The sequence below is a fragment of the Periplaneta americana genome, chromosome 2, assembly GCF_040183065.1.
Source record: "Periplaneta americana isolate PAMFEO1 chromosome 2, P.americana_PAMFEO1_priV1, whole genome shotgun sequence".
In the NCBI taxonomy this organism is placed as follows: Eukaryota; Metazoa; Arthropoda; class Insecta; order Blattodea; family Blattidae; genus Periplaneta; species Periplaneta americana.
Window position 1 is genome coordinate 19,647,784 of NC_091118.1, and position 20,781 is coordinate 19,668,564.

General features: G+C 34.8%; 1 protein-coding gene across 2 annotated transcripts in view; it reads right to left on the reverse strand.

The window, feature by feature from the left end:
- Nucleotides 1-26: 26 nt before the first annotated feature.
- The window catches only part of LOC138715232 (zinc finger protein ZFP2-like), a 34,995-nt gene continuing 14,240 nt past the window's right edge, over nucleotides 27-20,781 (reverse strand). Inside the window, exon 6 of one of the 2 annotated variants that reach the window (XM_069847937.1) lies at nucleotides 27-11,770. In XM_069847937.1, coding sequence (XP_069704038.1) covers nucleotides 10,396-11,770 — 1,375 coding nt within the window. In that variant the 3' untranslated portion in view covers nucleotides 27-10,395. Of the gene's footprint in view, nucleotides 11,771-15,767; nucleotides 19,328-20,781 lie in introns of those variants that run through there. The other variant, XM_069847945.1, reaches the window with a different exon arrangement.

Genomic DNA, 20,781 nt, shown 5'->3' on the forward strand with positions numbered 1-20,781 from the left:
TCTACAAACAAAATACATACTCGGAATCAAGAAAAAAATTTGAATGGCAGACCTACAGAATAAAGAGACGAAGATGAACATTCTAAACATTTCAAAAATACTTTATTCAATAGATGTGTTGTGTTTGTTACAAATCTACACTGCTCTCTGAATATAAATACATCACAGCATTCAATTTCACTTTTTATATCATATCAATAGGTTAGTGTAATGTCCACCTTTCTATTGTAATACAGCATAACATAAATTAACAAATGACTGGACTTCCAACTATAGTGGCATAAGCAGAAGGACCTACACGTCTCTTTGTTACTGATTATAATAGGTAATAATAATGTAATGCAGTGTAACATAAATTAACAAATGACTGAATTTCCAACTAAAGCGGCATAAGCAGAAGAATCTAGTTGGATTATTGTCCATTTAAAATTAACTCATGTCCAAATTTATGTTCTCCCATAATTTCATAAAAATATCCAATATAATTCCAACTTGTTTCAACACACATGCTTAACAATTTAGTCATTATTTCTAGTCAATCAATCCTGTGTAAATAATACTTCCCCTTGTCACATTCATGTTGCTCTTTTCTCTCTTGTGTCGGTGACTCAGGAGAAGACGAGCGCGGAGTGAGGAAAAAATGTAGTTAATAGAGAATGTTACGACAATAGTGCAACGCTTGTACTATTAGTAAGTGCAAATAATGTTTCCGCTTACTAGTAGTACAAGTATTGCACGTGTTGTCGTAACGTTATCTATTAATCACTCTTTTTTCTCACTTCGCGCTCGTCTTCTCCTGAGTCACCGACAGTAATTTTATTTCATTTGTTGTATTCCATAGATTAAAAATTTTAAAGAAAATTCCATAAAATAAAGGCACAAATTACTAATTTCATTATAATTACAAAGAAATAATAATTTAATAAAAATTCCAATAAAATAATTAAATATTAAACAAATCAAAACTTAAACAAAATAAAATTTCAACAAACTTCTTACATCAGCATTGTAGCTTCGAGATGTGAAACAATTAAAAATATTCTGTTGAAGTCATAGCAAGCATATTTATTAATTCCCTGACACAAAAGTATGAATATGGGAAAATGAGTTGCTCAGTATTATGTACTGCAGTGCTGCAAATATAGCAACATGAGTCCACGTCCGTAATTACAACTACGAATATTAATTGCAACTAAATTCTTAAAGGACCTTAACATTTCCTCTATAAAAAATCCTAATAAATGAAACAGTATAATACGAATGCACTTATAGATGATGGAAGAGAGAAAATTTGCACAGAAAGAAACCATACTTACAAGTTATAATATAAATGCTTAACTAACAAAACAAAGAAACAAACACCCTGGAAAATATGCCAAATGCGGAAGAAGAAGAAGAAGAAGAAGAAGAAGAAGAAGAAGAAGAAGAAGAAATTATATATAGTAGGAAAATATGGTGACAGATGAATAACCAGAGTTCCACAAACAAGAAATCAAAAGGTGCATAGATTTACTGTGCTGTATTTATTTACTTCGAACTATATCTGGATGGTACGAAAATTGAAACAAGGATTATAAAAAGGGAATAAGGAGAAGTCATGGATAATGGGCTGAGGACAGCAAGGGGTAAATAAAGAGAACAAAGAATATACAAGGAGAAGAAGGGAAATGCAACGAAAACTAGGAGAAAAAAGGCAAAGACGAGAAGACCTAGGAGAACACAAGGAGAAATAGAGTACAGTAGAACCACGATTATCCGTCCCCCTATTAACCGATTGGTGGATTATTCAACTTTCTATTTCTCGCTCTTTTTTTTTGCTTCAGAAATAACTTACACGAAGTACTGTTTTGTAGGGCTACATCATATCAGTAGGTTCTACATATATATTTTTTTTTCTAGAGAGTATTATTACAAGGTTTTATCATTACACAACATTGTCTACAGTTCGAATTGCCGTTCTATAATATAACGTATATAAAATGTCTTCCACGGGTGTTAACAGAAAATGTGTTGTGCCAAGTATCGAAAAAAAAAATGTAAATAATTGAATAGCTTGAGAAACAGAAACTGTGGTCCATCTTGCATTACAATACGAGATAAGAGCTACAACTGTGCGATTTAATAAAAAAAAAAACAAGGATGAAGTGTAAAAAGGTACATAAATCTACAACATGAGACCCCCTTTATTCTTATTTCCTGAGACAGTCATTAAAAGGGTTTCCTTGCCCTTAAAAACCCTCGTTGACAACCAGACCTAAATTAGTGAACTTCTGATCCACTACATAGAGAGTTAAATACAAGACCACCGAGAAAATTACAAAATCTTCCATGGTACGGATTATCCGATTTTTTCGATTAACCGTTCAGTCCATTCCCTTCATTACCACGGATAATAGAGGTTCTACTGTAATACACAACAATGGAAAGACAATGAGAATACACAGAAAAATGGTAGGGGAGCAAGAGGAACTCAAGAATGACGGAAGACGAGGAGAACAAGGGAAAGACAAGGAGAACAAGAAGCAAAATGGCAAATGTAGTAGCATGAGCCCATGCCTGTAACTATCAACTGCAAAAATGTGCAACTAAATTCTTAAAGGATTTTAACACTTCCTATAAATTAGGAAAATATGCATAATAAATGGAATGCAAATTTTACTTGAAGCAAGTAGAGCGATCGGTTTGGAAGTAAATCCCGAAAAGACTAAGTATATGATTATGTCTCGTGACCGGAATATTGTACGAAATGGAAATATAAAAATTGGAGATTTATCCTTCGAAGAGGTGGAAAAATTCAAATATCTTGGAGCAACAGTAACAAATATAAATGACACTCGGAAGGAAATTAAACGCAGAATAAATATGGGAAATGCGTGTTATTATTCGGTTGAGAAGCTCTTATCATCCAGTCTGCTGTCCAAAAATCTGAAAGTTAGAATTTATAAAACAGTTATATTACCGGTTCTTCTGCATGGTTGTGAAACTTGGACTCTCACTCTGAGAGAGGAACATAGGTTCAGGGTGTTTGAGAATAAGGTGCTAAGGAAAATATTTGGGGCTAAGCGGGATGAAGTTACAGGAGAATGGAGAAAGTTACACAACACAGAACTGCACGCATTGTATTCTTCACCTGACATAATTAGGAACATTAAATCCAGACGTTTGAGATGGGCAGGGCATGTAGCACGTATGGGCGAATCCAGAAATGCATATAGAGTGTTAGTTGGGAGACCGGAGGGAAAAAGACCTTTAGGGAGGCCGAGACGTAGATGGGAGGATAATATTAAAATGGATTTGAGGGAGGTGGGGTATGATGATAGAGAATGGATTAATCTTGCACAGGATAGGGACCGCTGGCGGGCTTATGTGAGGGCGGCAATGAACCTTCGGGTTCCTTAAAAGCCATTTGTAAGTAAGTAACTTCTAGATAACAGATGAAAGAAAATTAGCATAATAAAGAGTACTTATAAAAACTTACAATATACATACTAAATAAAGTAACAAAACAAAGAAACAAACAAAAGAAAATATTCCAAACGATGGACCAGTAATATCAGAAGAAGAAATTAAGAATATATGTTACAAAAAACGTATGTAATATAATATAGTGGGAAAATACGGTAACAGATGAACAATCAGGGTTCCACAAGCAACAAATCAACACGTGCATAACCACTAATTTTGTCAAATACAATTCTCTCTCACCATTTCCATTTCCATCGACTCTAAATCACATTGCAGTTGATACAATGTCGTTAAACAACTGATCAAACAACGATTCCTCCTAATATTTTCCGCAAGCACTACACTATTCTGAGTGATAAACCACAGAAGTGCACACACAGTGCCTTCACCCATAAAAATGACTATTCTACATCTTTCTGAAGCTGTCATTGTCGCTTAACCCAGTCACTGATGGTGTAACGCACGTGTTCGTTGTTTAACAATTTTGTTTTCTAGGGGATGTAATGTTTAGGAGATTCACTATTCAGAATGAAAGACTACGCTGTATATTTTTTTACGTAAAATACATCTTGATGATGAGAGAAATGAAACAAGGAGAATATGAAAAGGCTAAGGAGCATGCATGGATTAAGAGGAAGACTAGAAGAGCAGGAGGACTAAAGGAGAACAAGGGAAAGGAAAGGAGGGCAAGGGAAATGCAAAGAAACCAAGGGGAATATAAGGAGAAGAAAGCAAAGACAACTAAAATAAGACAAGGAGAACTAGGGGAACACAAGAAGAAATAAGAGAATATAGGAGAAATAAAAGAAAAACATGGAGAATAGGGGGAATACAATGAAAAAATTTGGAGACAAGGAGAACAGAAGAACAATGGGAATACAATGAGAACAAGGGAAATGGAGGGACAAGAAGGAGAAAGAACGAGAACAAGGGAATAGAAAAAAATGAGAATACAAGAATGGCAATGCAGGAACAAGAAGGAGAAGGCAAGAAAAACAAGAGGAAGACAAAAAGAACATGGGAAACGAGCAGAACAATGGGAATATAATTGGTCATACATGAAAAGCATTGGGAATACAAGGAGAACAAGGGGAATAAAAGGAGAACAAGAGAGATAGAGAAGGAGAACAAGAAAATAGAAGAAAAATGAGAATACAAGGAGAACAATGGAAATAAAAGGAGAACAAGAGAAATGCAGGAACAAGAAGGGGAAGATAAAAAGAAAAGTGGGAAGACAAGCAGAACAATGGAAATACAAGTAGAATAAGGGAAATACAGGGACAAGAAGTGGAAGAAGAGGAAAACAAAATGAAGACAAGAGAGCAAGGGGAATGGAAGAACAATGAAATACAAGCTGAACAACTGGTACACAAGGAGAACGATAGGAATACAAGGATACAATCAGGAATAAAAGGAGATCAAAAGGAAATAGAGGGACAAGTTGGGAAACAAAGAGAAGGGGAAATCAAGGTGAAGGTAAATACAAGAAGAAAAAGGGGAAAAACAAGAACTAGGGGGAATAGAAGGATAACCAGTGAAAGACAAGGAAAACAAGGGGATCACACTAAGAATGGGAATACAAGAAGAATAAGGGAAGGTGTTGCATTCTTTTGAGACAGTCAATTCCCACGGGTATCAGACCTAGTTGGAAAAGACGTAGTTTTACATCAAAACTGGGTATATTTTATTTTTAAACAGGAATTATAGAAAAACATGTTCAATATAAGAAACAATATTTTTTGCGAGAATAAATTATTTCGTTTCTCACTGGGAGAATTTTTATAATCACGACATTAGAAATTACTAATTTCAAATGACCTCACCGTCAACAAACACGCTTTCCTGCGATAATTTTCCAGTCTTAAAGCAAATGTGTACTTTGAATTGTATGAGCGTCGGTCCATTTTACTGCATATGCAGTATTTGAATGGCACATAACTGGTGTGTATGCGTAAGTATTATTTTAAGCTCTCAGACTGTGTGCACTCCACAAATTTTACATTTAAAACGTTTCAACCCAGTGTGAATTCGTAAATGTACTTTCAAACTATTCTGTGGCCCGAAGTTACCACTACAGTTACCACATTGCATTTTTGGCCTTTCAGCCCTATGCATCAGTACTTGCCACAAATATGAGACTATCAGGCACTTCATAATATATTCTTATATAATGAGTAACATCGTAACTTATATAGTAAATGAGTTACCACAGATACGGTATTTGAAAAATTTTCCTCCTGAATGAGTATGGATATATGAAGATTTAGATTATCTGACTCTGCGCAAGTCTTCCTACTTCGAATTCTAAAGGCTTTGTACCTGTGTGAATTGGTACATGTTCTTTAAGTTGATCGACTCTTGCAATTCTTTTCATAATGTGGCATTTAAAAGTTTTTTTTTCTTTACAATTCATGTTATGTTTTTCAGATATTAACTAACAGATATGAACTGACATGAACTAGGCCAATGCAAAGACACACTAAATATCCTAAAAACCTACAGCTTTAACAAATTTATCAATGCAGCAGAAGAATATTTCATATCAAAATACCACAATAATGAGAAAACCTTAATTAACGAAAATTTATTAAACTTCCGGAATCCTCTATATAGAATATTTACATAGGTCTAGTTCCATATCAAGAGGACTATAATATAATATAATATATAGCCCTCTTGTTCCATACATATCATTATGCAAGCCTAAAGACAATGTTACAAACTCAACAACAGTCAATATGTTACATCTAAGCGAGAACAGACTACTACAATGCGCTCAATACATATAAGTAAGTTTACTTCAAATAATATATTTTTCACATAAATCTCTTTACGATAATATAACTTACACAATAATAATATCAGTACAGGTTAATATGAAACTACATTGAGAATTCTTTTTCAAAAACTTAATTAAGTAACAACACCAACTTAATAATGGAAACATAGACATGTAGGTTTTTAATAGGCCTATTTATATGTTGTTGTTGGTTTCTAATGCCAGGCGTTTGACAATAAAGTCATTTGATCTCTTGCACTCCAATATTTTTCAAAGATATTATCATGGTCAGCCACGAAGCACAGATTTAAGGCCTATTAATATTAACATTTGAATTTCAATTCAAATAACCAAAATATTATTAAATTAATTTATTTCAACCTAAAATAAACGTATATATTTTGCAGATATTCAATAATGACTTAATAGCACACCAGTTTCATCAAGCACAAACTAAGCTTAAAACAATAAACAGAAGACGCAAATTTAATTTATATTACGTAAAATCATTACACATCTCAACAGACACCACGACATTAACGTAATATTACAAATTATTTTATGAATTATGACAAATATAACACGAAGATATAAAAGACATCAACAAAGCTTTACATAAATAGAGCTATATATTATAAACACAATATCATATATTTAAACATATACCGTAGTTTGAAAACGTATTTGAAATTAAAATTGTGACAATTTAAAATACATATGTAACTGAAACCATTGTAACATGAGTTTTATGTATTTCAATACTATACAATATACTTAGCTATACAATGTAGACTTATTTATAACCTACAAATTTTTCCAACATGTAAAATACATAAAACTCGTGAGTCATTATTACATATTATTACTTACTATTATAACACCAATTTGAGGGTTTACTATAAGAGAAAACAAAAATTGCACTATGTAATTTTGATATCGTAGAAGCAAGTTGTAACTGATGATGATGTAAAAGGCGAAAACGTTTATACATTATTTATATTTGGAGGGTTCAGAGCCATAGTGGGCCAAGCGCCATTTATTAAAAATGGAGAAAGCAAGGGTTAAAGTTAAGTGAATACCATAGTTTAATGAAGATTGACATATCATTTAGTTTGAATGTGTATACTTTATATTACTTGCGTGTCTTTCATTCATAAAAACAAAGCAAGATTCAAATTGAATTCAGACTACCACATGTATCAAACAAGAACATCAAGTCATATCCATTTGTCCACTCATAGAATTACCACAAGTCTTAAAAGTATTTTACATAGAGGCATAAATATGTATAATAAAATTCCAAGCTCCATAATAAGTAGTAAACAAAAGAAGTTTAAAAGCATGGTCAACAGGTTGCTGCTGCATCATATGCCATATACTGTAGAGGAATTTATGTCTTTAGACCTTGCATGAAAGTGTCTACTAATGTGTGATTGTGAAGGCATATAGGTCGTTATTAGGCTACTGTTATTATTATTATTATTATTATTATTATTATTATTATTATTTTTATACTATCTTAGATACAGTTCTTCTTAAATCATGTCAGCAGATGTCCTGCAATAATAAAGCTACAAATTCATAAATATATTTATAGTATAATCAGAAACTAGATTAAGACTTGGAAATAGATTGACGAAGCCATGAATTGTAAAGATCTTTATGGTGAATAAATTACTATTACTATATGTTTCCATTCAATTATGGTAATAGCTTCATTTTAACCCTCGTTATCTACAGTTTCAGTAAATGGCCCTTGGCCCACCATGGTTCTGAACCCTTCATTTAACATGTATTAACAAATGTTAATATTAAATTGATAAGTCATAAGACTGAACATTTTAACATTATTTATTATATTTAGAAGTTTACTTCACCCCAGCATAGATTGCGAAGCTGCCACTTATTTCTAAACTCTCATGAGAAATTACGCATTTGTAAGCTTAATCTTCCAAGTGGATTACTATGTGTTACCTGAAGCTACCTAGACATGAGAAACTCTTATCACAAATATCACACTTAAAAGGGTTGTCACATGAATGAATCGATATATGTCTTTGTAGATTATCAAGTTGTATAAAATTTTTATCATAGACACTGCACTTGAACTGCTTATCTCCAGTCTGAATTTTTTCGTGTTCTCGAAGGCGATGTAATCGTGTAAAGACCTTATTACAAACCTCGCATTTCAAAGGCTTAACATCAGTGTGGGCTGATACATGATAGCAAAGCTGCTGTGAACGTTTAAAGCTCTCATCACTAAGGAACGGATTCCTATGTAATTAAATATTATTTTTGCGTGTGATAAAACACAATTAACAGAGTTAAAAATTCCGAACATGAAGTTTCAAATTTAAAACCCGAATTTTATTTCACATAAAAACACATATTTTCACAAAAAAATTATGTAAATACATATTTTCAGGAAACCTATTATAAACACATACATCTTGGAGTTTTTTTACTTAAATAATTTTTTACAAGAACTTTTAAACATTTTAAAACTAAATCAATTATGTAACTCAGAAGTACGTTATCTTTTTAAGAATTCTTGGTTGTTTCGTGTTTCTAAGAGCTGTGTGATGTACCCGTGATCCATTTTTGTAATAGTATCGCCTCAAGTTCTGAGAACTGCTAGGCAGCATATCAGTGTTATTATTAGAGAATAAATTAACATGGACAAGGAGGAGAGATCTTGCAACACTAATTAGGAATGTTTATTGTTGCTGAAGATGATTTCATTCCACGCTTTGTTTGTGAAACACAACGGATAAGAACTCGGGTATGAACATTATTTAATTTAAACAAATCTCTCGCCTCTCGCTCATGTCCATCAAGTAAGGCAATACGTCTTATGATTCCCTGTTATTGGGCTTCGTCAATCAATATCCTTCAAGATATACTGTAAGATGGTTGTTTAAAAAACGATTTGGATTTCCTATTAGCAAATCTAAGCTTTTTGTGTGACACCATAAAAAACTCGAAACATCCAAAAACCTGTTGTCTGAAACAGGGAGGTGCGTGCCGTGAAAATTAAACTAGACTCGCTACCAGGTTCAGAAGTATAAGTACTAAGGAACAAATTCCAGAATGTGTTTGGGAAAAACAGTGGATATAAAAAAATGTGTAAAGTTGCTCAAGTATTGGAGGGTGTGCCTGTAGGTGAAATTGACGGTGTATGTGTTTGTGACATTCCTCTCTTTAAATATGCATTCTGACGTCCTGTGATGTGGAAAGATCGTTTTCACAGTATAAGTCGTTGTTCAGAGATAATCGGCATGCATTTGTGATGGAGAATTTGGAGATGACCTTTGTTATTCACTGCAATTCTCGGCCAACTACTAGCACTGAAGTGTGGTTGGTGAGTACCTAGTAACATTTTTTTTTCAAGCTAAGTAAGGTATTTTTGTAATATTTAAAAAAATATATATTTTTTTTATTTTTAGCAAATATTTTCGTACTTTTTAGCACATAAAAAAATTAATATATTTAAATTTTTTAGCACATAAAAATCCGCTCCCTACTCATCACAAATGTCGCATTTGAAATGTGTTTGTTTTTCGTGTGTGAATTACTGTGTGTAGCTTAAGGCTATTAAGACGTGAAAAATTCTTGTCACATATATCACACTTGAAAGTTTTATGGCCTCAATGAATTGATTCGTGTTTTCGAAAATCATCATGTCTTGCAAAACCTTTATTACACAGATTGCACTTGAATGGGAAATCTCCTATATGAAATTTTTTGTGTAATCGAAGCCGATATATTCGTGTAACGGGCTTATTACAAACTTTGCAATTGAAATGCTTATCCTTTATTGTGAAATGAAGAGTGTTGTTTAAGTTGCTGTTGATTTGCAAAACTCGCCTCCCAAGTGTCGCATCTGTAAGCTTCGTCTTCTGAGTGTATTAATGTATGTTGACTAAGGCTATCACGACACGAAAAATTCTTATCATAAATACCGCACTTAAAAGAATTTTCACCTGACTGAATGGATAAGGTATGTTTTTGAAGATTATCGTGCCTTGCAAAATTTTTATCGTAGATACTGCATTTGAACTGCTTCTCTCAAATGTGAGATTTGGTGTTCTCGAAGGCGATGTAATCTAGTAAAACGTTTATTACAAACTTCGCATTTCAAAGGCTTAACATCAGTGTGAATTGACGTGATAGGCCAACTGCTGCCGATATCTAAAACTCTTATCACATATGTCGCATTTGTAAGGTTTACTTCCTGAATGGATTAATGTGTGTTGCTTAAGGCCATCAAGACGTGAGAAATTCTTATCACAAATACCGCATTTAAAAGGATTATCACCTGAATGAATTGATTCGTGTCTTAGAAAATGATCGCGTCTTGCAAAACCTTTCTTACATACATTGCACTTGAAAGGCAAATCTCCTGTGTGAATTTTTTCGTGTTCTTGAAGCCGACTGTTACGTGTAAAGGATTTGCTACAAACTTCGCATTTGAAATGCTTTTTGCCTGTGTGAACTGATGAGTGTTCTTGAAGTTGCTGTGAGTTTGGAAAACTCTCCTCACAAATGTCGCAATTGTAAGCTTTAACTACTGAGTGAGTTACTGCCTGTTGCTTAACTATAGAGTGTATTACTGAGTGTTGCTTAAGGTTTCTAAGACATGTGAAATTCTTAGTACAAATATCGCACTTAAAAGGATTATCGTCTGAATGAATTAATTCATGTCTTAGAAAATGATCGCGTCTTGAAAAAACTTTCTTACACACATTGCACTTGAAAGGCAAATCTCCTGTGTCAGTATTTTCGTGTTCTTGAAGCAAACTGTTTTGTGTAAAAGATTTGCTATAAACCTCGCATTTGAAATGCTTTTTGTCTATATGAACTGATGAGTGTTCTTGAAGTTGCTGTGAGTTTGGAAAACTCTCCTCACAAATGTCGCAATTGTAAGCTTTAACTACTGAGTATTGCTTAACTCTAGAGTGTATTACTGTGTGTTGCTTAAGATTTTTAAGACATGTGAAATTCTTATCACAAATATCGCACTTGAAAGGATTATCATCTGAATGAATTGATTCGTGTTTTAGAAAATGATCGCGTCTTGCAAAACCTTTCTTACATACAGTGCATTTGAATGGCAAATTTCCTATATGAATTTTTTCATGTTGTTGAAGCCAATGTATTCGTGTAAACAACTTATTACAAACTTTGCATTTGAAATTCTTATTGTCTGATTTGTCTGTGTGAACTGATGAGTGTTGATTAAGCTGCTGTAGTTTTTCAAAACTCTCCTCACAAAAGGCGCATTTGAAAGGCTTCTGCTGGGAATGATTATGTTGTTTCACAAGTTGTGCCGCCTCGTAGACTTTGCCGCAAAATTCGCAACTTAAGATCTTCTGGTCTTCAGGGTTATTATCTAACATACAATCTTGGTTCGTTGGTTTTTTGTTAGTCAGTGACTTCATGACAACTCCACAGCATTCAAAGGAATTCTCAGATACGTCAAGGTCTTGTCTGCTCACATCACCGTGGAATTGAGACTCAGTGGGCCTGTAAATCCACAGATCTCTTGTCATCATCACAGTTCACAAAATGACATAATGATCATGTGATGTATTGTAAGATGAACATGATCCGGCTCCAATTTAGAAAAGGAATCACATATTATTGATCAATGCCACAAAAATTTGGCATTTTCAATTACGTTAATTACACCATTATTAAGTCAACATTTTAGAAAATGCAGACATTATAATCTTGCTTGGAGAAACGCAGGAAGAAATCGGAATTTATGAAAGATTCGTACAAATTCAAGAAACACAGTGGTCTGCACATAAACAGTGATAAAATGAAATTCTTAAAAATTTCTAGCCAGGATACCCCACTTAACGTCTGCAAGTTGACTCACATATGGTTGAGGAAATAGAAAATTTCAAATATCTAGGTACACTTAATGGCAAAAAGAATGGGCCGACTCTTGGTCAATAGAAATGCTAAGTTCTATTGCGTGGTTCACTCGTGTACACGTAACGCACTGCAAGGCATTGCTGTAGTGTCTCTTCATTGAACGTCGTTCGTCTATAATGTAGTAAACCCTACGAGCACTGTGTGGCACAGCGGTAAGATGTCTGACATCCGTACCAGAGGTTGTGAGTTTGCCTCCCAGTACGGTAAATTATTATTATTTTTATTTTAATTTTTAATTAATTCATTAGTTTAAATGTGAAATGGCATTTGTTAACAAACTTCGTTATGTCTTCCTTGTAAAAATATTATTGCCCATCACCTGTGGACTATTAATAGGCGATACCTGGCCTGTATAAACAAAAATACTTGTTTCACATCCTAAAAAACTGGACACATATCAAACACAAATAAATAATCCATCTTGAATCTTGCATACACTACTTTTAACACTTAAATATAAATGACTGATTAAATGGCAAACTTACTCGTGTTAATTCTATAAGGACATGTGGCTTACAGCTGTTTCGGTGTTTATATGACACCATATTCAGACCCTTCTAGATGTTAAATGTTATGTTTTATTTAACGACGCTCGCAACTGCAGAGGTTATATCAGCGTCGCCGGATGTGCTGGAATTTTGTCCCACGGGAGTTCTTTTACATGCCAGTAAATCTACTGACATGAGCCTGTCGCATTTAAGCACACTTAAATGCCATCGACCTGGCCCGGGATCGAACCCGCAACCTTGGGTATAGAAGGCCAGCGCTCTACCAACTCGCCAACCAGGTTGACCCCTTCTAGATCTCGGCGTCATCTGCACATCGGTGCCTGTTGTGGGGGTGCGTTTGTGTGATGAAAAGTGGATTCAAATAGTCTGTGTGTGTGTGAGTGCATTGTTTAAGGCACAAATGGGACACAAAGCATGGACCGATATCAGTACTAGATAGTGACACCATCATACTTAGGCAGGGCTGATCATATTAGGAAGTTTAAAAGCAGAAAACAAAGAACGGAACTGGCAAAATTTGCCTTTGTTAAATGCACAATAGTAGACTGGAACAGCTTCCCTGCGGCAAACTTTCAAGGTGGTCCTCTCAAAATCAATACATTTAAGGAAACGCTGAGAAGATTAAACTGAAAATTTAATTGAAAATGCAGTGTAATTATCTAAGTTGTGTCATGTAATTAATTAAGTTGATATATGTAATTAATTAAGGTGATTTGTAATTTCTTAAATTGATAATAATTGGGTTTAATAGAAGTACTTATAAGTTAGGTTTACTTTTGCTTATAGTAGGCATTGTTATAGCATAGTTTTTATTTATAGTCCTAGGTTTATTGCATTTATTTATTTATAGTTAACATTAAATTTACCTTTAATTAATTTTTTATTGCTATAATTATTGTAATTTTATTACTGTCATTATTATAATATTATTAGTGTATATTATATATCACTGCCACCGGGTGCATACTCAATTGTAGTGTTAACAAATAAATACATATAAGGAGTTCAATGGGAAAACAAAGAGAAAAGGGGAAGAAAAAATGTAAAACGGAAACAGAAGGAGAAGAATGCGAAAATAAAAGGGAATACAAGGGGAACAAGAGAAATACAAGGAGAACAAAGAGGATACGAGGATAACAAGAGGAATAAAACAGAACAATAGGAATAGGAAAACAATGGGAATACGGGGAAGACAAGATGAACAAGTGATATACAGGGAGGAAAAGGGTAAGACGAAGAGAACAAAGGGGATACAAGATGAACAAGGGGAATACTAGAACGAGTGGGTTTCATTTTTATTTGATGGTCAGTTCCCATGAGTGTCACACTTAGTGTGAAAAAATACGCATTTTCACACGCATGCACGCACGTACACACGCACGCACGCACACACACACACACACACATATATATATATATATTTTAACAAAAAGGATATAAAAAAGTGTAATACAAGAGAAAACAATTTTCAATGACAAAGAATTATTTATTCTCCCACCCTGGAGAGGTCTGTACTTATGCAAGACTGGGAATGACTAATTTCAATGACCTGGCCATCAATACAGACATTTCCCTGCAATAATATTCGAATCGTCTCAGGAATCTTCTATGCCACAACAATAAATTTAGGAATGCAGTTATATTGTCAGACTCCAAAGCAGCTATTCTATCAATAGTCTCTAAACACACACCTTCATCTCAAACAGCAGAAATAACTAAAATGCTCTCTCAATTAATATCACTCAATAAAAGAATTGTATTCCAATGGATACCATCCCATTGTGGAATCCTGGGAAACGAGAATGCGGATGATTTAGCAAAGAAGGGCAGCACTGCTACTTACAGACCTGTTACTAAATCTACGTATTACTCTGTGAAAAGATTTATTAAATCTACATACTTAGATTTCAACAAACAAAATTTGATAACACAATCCCAAGGGAAAAAATGGAACTCTCTGCATCAAAATCCACAGTTAATTCCCGATTTACCACGAAAATCGTCTGTAGCCGCATTTAGATTGTCAACAGGCCATGATTGTTTGGCCAAACACCTGCATAGAATTGGAATATATCAGTCCCCTAACTACCCAGTGTGCAACTCAAACCAAGAAATGGATTCGGAACACCTCAAAATCTGTGCTTCATTGGCTGGTCACGATAATATCTTTGAAAAATATTGGAGTGCAAGAGGTCAAATGACTTTATTGTCAAATGCCTGGCATTAGAAAACAACAACATATTCGAATTGTAAAATAAATCCTAATTCTCAAATTATAGGAGTGTCGATAATCTTTGCTCTAGCAGCCACCTTTGAATAGCTTGTCCACGGTGTGCATGCATAGACGTTCTTTTAAGCTCCAAGAATATGTCAAGTCCTTCCCACAAATGTTACATTTTAAAGGTTTCAACCCTATGTGAATTCGTAAATGAGTTCTTCTATGAGGAAGTGTCCAAAATATTTACACATAACCTTCAAATGCTTCTCCAATCAAATCTAATTTAGCATGAAGAGCATAGACCAATATTTGTGGAGGTATGTATTCATTAACTGCAAATGAATTTTCAAGAATTTTCAATTTATTTGTAATGTTTATAACCATGAATACTGTGAAAAAAATTTAAACACAATTATTCAGTGACGAGAATGGAGAAAGTTACACAACACAGAACTGCATGCATTGTATTCTTCACCTGACATAATTAGGAACATTAAATCCAGACGTTTGAGATGGGCAGGGCATGTAGCATGTATGGGCGAATCCAGAAATGCATATAGAGTGTTAGTTGGGAGGCCAGAGGGGAAAAGACCTTTGGGGAGGCCGAGACGTAGATGGGAAGATAATATTAAAATGGATTTGAGGGAGGTGGGATATGATGATAGAGAATGGATTAATCTTGCTCAGGATAGGGACCAATGGCGGGCTTATGTGAGGGCGGCAATGAACCTCCGGGTTCCTTAAAAGCCAGTAAGTAAGTAATTATTCAGTGACGTGGAAGAAGAGACAATGTTTCATTCCATATTAATGTAGTTTATTGTAACTTTTTAGTTTAAGAGAAAAATAAAATACAAGCATGTTGAAATGTTCCAGAATTTGTGGCACTACTGACATGATGTATACAGGCTCTTATACAATGTATTACACAGGTTGGAAGTGAAATAATCTTGCAAATTGAAAGGGATGATAGAGTACGAGTGCATGTAAATGAATAGAAAACCTATATTACGTTTTGTGATTAAATGCATGGTTAATTAGAAAATTAAGTTTGAAGTTTCAGCAGTCCAGAAACATCGTCGCTAACACACTCTACTCGTGATATTATCGCCGTGCTCTCATGGTTAACATGTCGGCATCATACAATAACATGCGGTGTGCTTTTAAAACATAATTTTGCCCACCGATTGTTGCTTCTACGTCCTCGATAAGAATAAGCACTATAGTCCCGACGCTGTTATTTCCGGCGTGACTCCGCCTCTTTGCTTACGTCTTAGAAAGTGAAGGCTCTATAAAGTCTAGGTAGGTAGTATCGTTCGCCATTTTTGTTCTTTCGTTGCCTAGCTACCATATGAGGAATCTATTTGCCACAACGTTAAACATTATCATGTCGTAGCTTCTATGATAATAAATCAAACACAATGTAATTCAGCAAATAATTGAGGTGCAAATAACGTCTACGTGTGCTTTCTGCGAACGCCAACGAAAGAGCTAAAATGGCGGGCGATTATATTAAGTATTTATCGAGCCTTAAGAAATGAATCAGCGAATCACAAGACGCACACTTTTAAATGTAGCCGACCTGCAACGCGATTGGCTACCGGAAATTAGAGCGACGGGATTTTAGTTTGTTATATTGTTAAATAGCTGTTATTATTATTATTATTATTATTATTATTATTATTATTATTATTTTTTTTTTTTTTCATATACGAGTACGTTGACATTCTTAACTCTTAATAATAATTTTAATCACATACCTTAATGTTCGTCCTCAGCACAAGACATTGCAACCTCGGTTTTAGTCCACGTGGATTAGACAAGTAGGTGTCATTTAATAATGGAAGCAACTTATTGGTTGCAATATTGAAATTGAGGCGAGTGATTGGAGCGGTGACATAAGAAATTGAAAACAATAATGCAATTAAATTTCAAAGACCTACCGAATGTTATGCACGAGGCCGCTCAAAGACCTGCCGAATGTTAACCATGAGAGCGCGGCGATATTACAGATGTAAGAGGTCAACGAACTCTGTGAGTTTCCATATGTAAGCTCCATTCTGCCGAGACGTTGCCACTCGCTTGCTTCGTGCAATGGCTTGAATTTAGGGGTTTTTAAAATTATATTTACATGAAAACCGTTCATGCTATTGAAATACGCCAGAGATAAATGATTCTTTATTAGATTTCCTATCGATATGGACCAAAATCACGATCCTACTCGCAATAGTTACCCAATAAGAGATTGTTAAACATTTGGGAAAAGACTTAAAAAAAAAAAAATTATGAACTTTCCACCAATATGAAATTATAGTTTTTTGTTACTGTACATATAACATGAGCTATTTGCTCTGGAAATCTGCAAGGCTATCCCACTTCCACCCTGTATATAACACTAACTATGCAGAACTTGGACATTATGGGCTATACACAATAGTGATAATTACAGTATAATTAATAAGGAGGAACAAAGATTTATTTGAACAATTATTTTGTCCAACATTATTAAAAATGTACCGGCCCCAATGATGGGCAAGGCCAAATGTGCTTTCCAATTATTACTCTGTTGTGTGAAGCAACTGCCATAGATATTGCATTTCAAGGGCTCCTCATCCATATACTTCAGTACCGTCGAGCGGGGTGACTTTGTGCCATTCACGCATTTCATAAAAAAAACGTGAGGAAGTAGTCTTTAAAACTGTCACAAGGTTTTAAAGACTACTAAACGTAAGGAAGTAGACTTTAAAACCTTGTCACGATCTTAAAGAATACTTCCATACCCTCATGGCACGAAGTCACCCATCACGACAGTATGTGATATTTTAAGCTTTTTTGCACCTGAAGATCTTGGAATATATTTCACACTCACAGGCATTTCCTTCATTATGTTGAATGATATGATGAGTAACATTATTACTTGCACACAGGAAGGAAGTTCCCACAAATACGACACTTGAACAATTTTTCTTCTGGAAGAGTGAGTTTATGAAGATCGAATTTGAAAGGCTTTGTACCTGTGTGAATTCATACTAATGTTTTAAGTTGAGAAAGTCTTGGTAGACTCGTTCACAAATGTCGCCTTTAAAAGGTTATTAATTAACTCCAGTGTGGGTTGATACATGATTATGAAGCTGGTGCTGATGCTAAAATCCTTATCACAAAGGTCGCATTTATAAGGTTTATTTTCTGATTAATTCGTGTTGCTTAAGGCAATCAAGACGTGAGCAATTCTTATGACAAGTGCCGCATTTAGAAGGATTATCACCTGAATGAATTGTTTCATGTTTTCGAAGATTATCGCGTCTTACAAAACTTTTATCACAGACACTGCACTTAAACCGTTTATCTCCAGTGTGAATTTTTTCATGTTCTCGAAGGCGATGTAATCGTGTAAAGACCTTATTACAGACCTCACATTTCAAGGGCTTAACATCAGTGTGGGCTGATACATGATAACGAAGCTGCTGTCGACGTTTAAAGCTCTCATCACAAATGTCGCATTTGAAAGGTGTATCTCCTGTGTGAAGTACTGTGTGTTGCTTAAGGCTGTCAAGACGTGAGAATGTCTTATCACAAAAATCGCACTTAAAAGGATTATCCTCAGAATGGATCAATTCATGTTTTCGAAGGTGATCGCGTCTTGCAAAGCCTTTGTCACATACGCTGCACTTGAAGCGCTTATCTCCTGTATGAGCACTTTCGTGTTCTCGAAGCCGATGCATTCGTGTAAATGACTTATTACAAAATTTGCATTTGAAAGGCTTAACCCCAGTATGGGTTGTGATATGACTGCGAAGCTGATTACGATGTCTGAAACGCTGATCACAAATGTTGCACTTGTGTGGTTTATCTCCTGAGTGGATCACTGCGTGTTGCTTAAGGCTATCAAGACGTGTGAAATTTTTATCACAAATGTCGCACTTATAAGAATTGCCGCCTGAATGAATCGTTTCGTGTTTTTGGAGATAATCGCGTCTTAGAAATTCTCTGTCACAGACACTACACTTGAATGGTTTATCACCTGTGTGAATTCTTTCATGTTCTCGAAGACGATATATTCGTGCAAAACACTTACCACAAACTTCGCACTTGAAAGGCTTAATACCTGTGTGAACTGATGAGTGTTGTTTTAATTGCTGTCGTTTTGCAAAACTCTTCTCACAAATGAGGCATTTGAAAGGTTTCTGCTGGGAATGATTATGTTGTTTCACAAGTTGTGCCGCCTCGTAGACTTTGCCGCAAAATTCGCAACTTAAGATCTTCTGGTCTTGAGGATTATTATCTAACATACAATCTTGGTTCGGTGGTTTTTTGTTCGTCAGTGAGTTCATGACAACTCCACAGCATTCAAAGGAATTCTCAGATATGTCAAGGTCTTGTCTGCTCACATCACCGTGGAATTGAGTCTGAGTGGGCCTGTAAATCCACAGATCTCTTGTCACCATGACAACTTACACAAAAACATAACTACACCCAACGTTGCTTGAGATGAACATGGCTATATTCAAATTTCGAATAGGAATGGGATATTATTAACCACTGTCACAGAAATGAGGCACGCTGAATTACTTCATTTCCATCATTGCTTAATCAACATCTCAACATATGCAGACGAAAAAATTTTTCATGAATGACGTGGTCTGTATGTAAACATTGATAAAATCAAATATTTGAAAATGTCTGGCTGGAACATCCAACTTAATCATTTATAAATTAACATACATATGATTGAGGATCTAAAAAATTATAAATATCTAAGTACATCATTCGCTGTCAACAACAAGAACAAGGATAAGCTGAATACAAGAATTAAAAAAGACGAAAGATATTATTGTGCTCTGATAGTAAAGTAAAAGTAAATCTGTGGTGCTACAGCCCATGAAGGGCCAAGACCGACCAGCTGGCTCACGTCCACATGCCGAAGCAGAGGTGGACAATCATCCAACCAGAATGGAGGTATCGTGTGGTTACCATGATGATCCCCCCAGCCGTTATAGCTGGTTTGCAAAACCGAATTTTTGCTACCTATCGTAGCTCCCCAAGTGCATCACAATGCTGGGTGGGCACCGGTCCCATACACAGGCCGAAATTTCATGAGAAAATTTCTTCCCCCATGAAGACTCAAACCAGCGAGGACATTGTGCTCTGAGAAATCTTCTAAAAATAAGATATGTAGAAACTCTAAATAGTTCCTATACATATCAATCAATAACCATCCCGACTATAATTTACCCTTATGAGAAGGAGTCTAATCATTAATGAAGAACACAAGTTTAGAATATTTGAAAGAAAGATAAGAAAGAGCTCTGAAGCAATAATAGACCTTCTAACACAAGAATTGAGAATATCAAGAAATTATGAAAATTTTCAGCTATTTAAAAATCAGACGTGGTAGCAAAATTGAAACAAAAAAGACTCGGATTAATTGAGTCGGTTAGTCATAACTCACATGCTCCAAAAATTGAAAAATTGAGATACTGTTATATTCCCATGTGGTCATCTGCATAGAACACGATTCAGAGGTTAATTTGTCACATTTCGTACATGATGCTTGTGTAAACGGGCAACAAACTTCCCAGTTCCTGTCAAAAGTCTCATGATCCACTGGTGATGCACAGACAAAAGAAGTAGAAAGTAATACAAAAGGTATTATGAATCTTGCTTCAAATAGTTGAAAGAAAAATACTTTAAAGATGCTGGCATGTGACTGGATTATTGTTTGGAGCATGTAGAACTATTTCAAAATGTTGTATACATTTTTTTTCCCCCCATAGATTTCATATTAATACACTGAATTTCCAGTATATATCTACATAAATTATAATTTCTTAGTAATTGATTAACTAGCGGACTTACTCATGTTAATTATG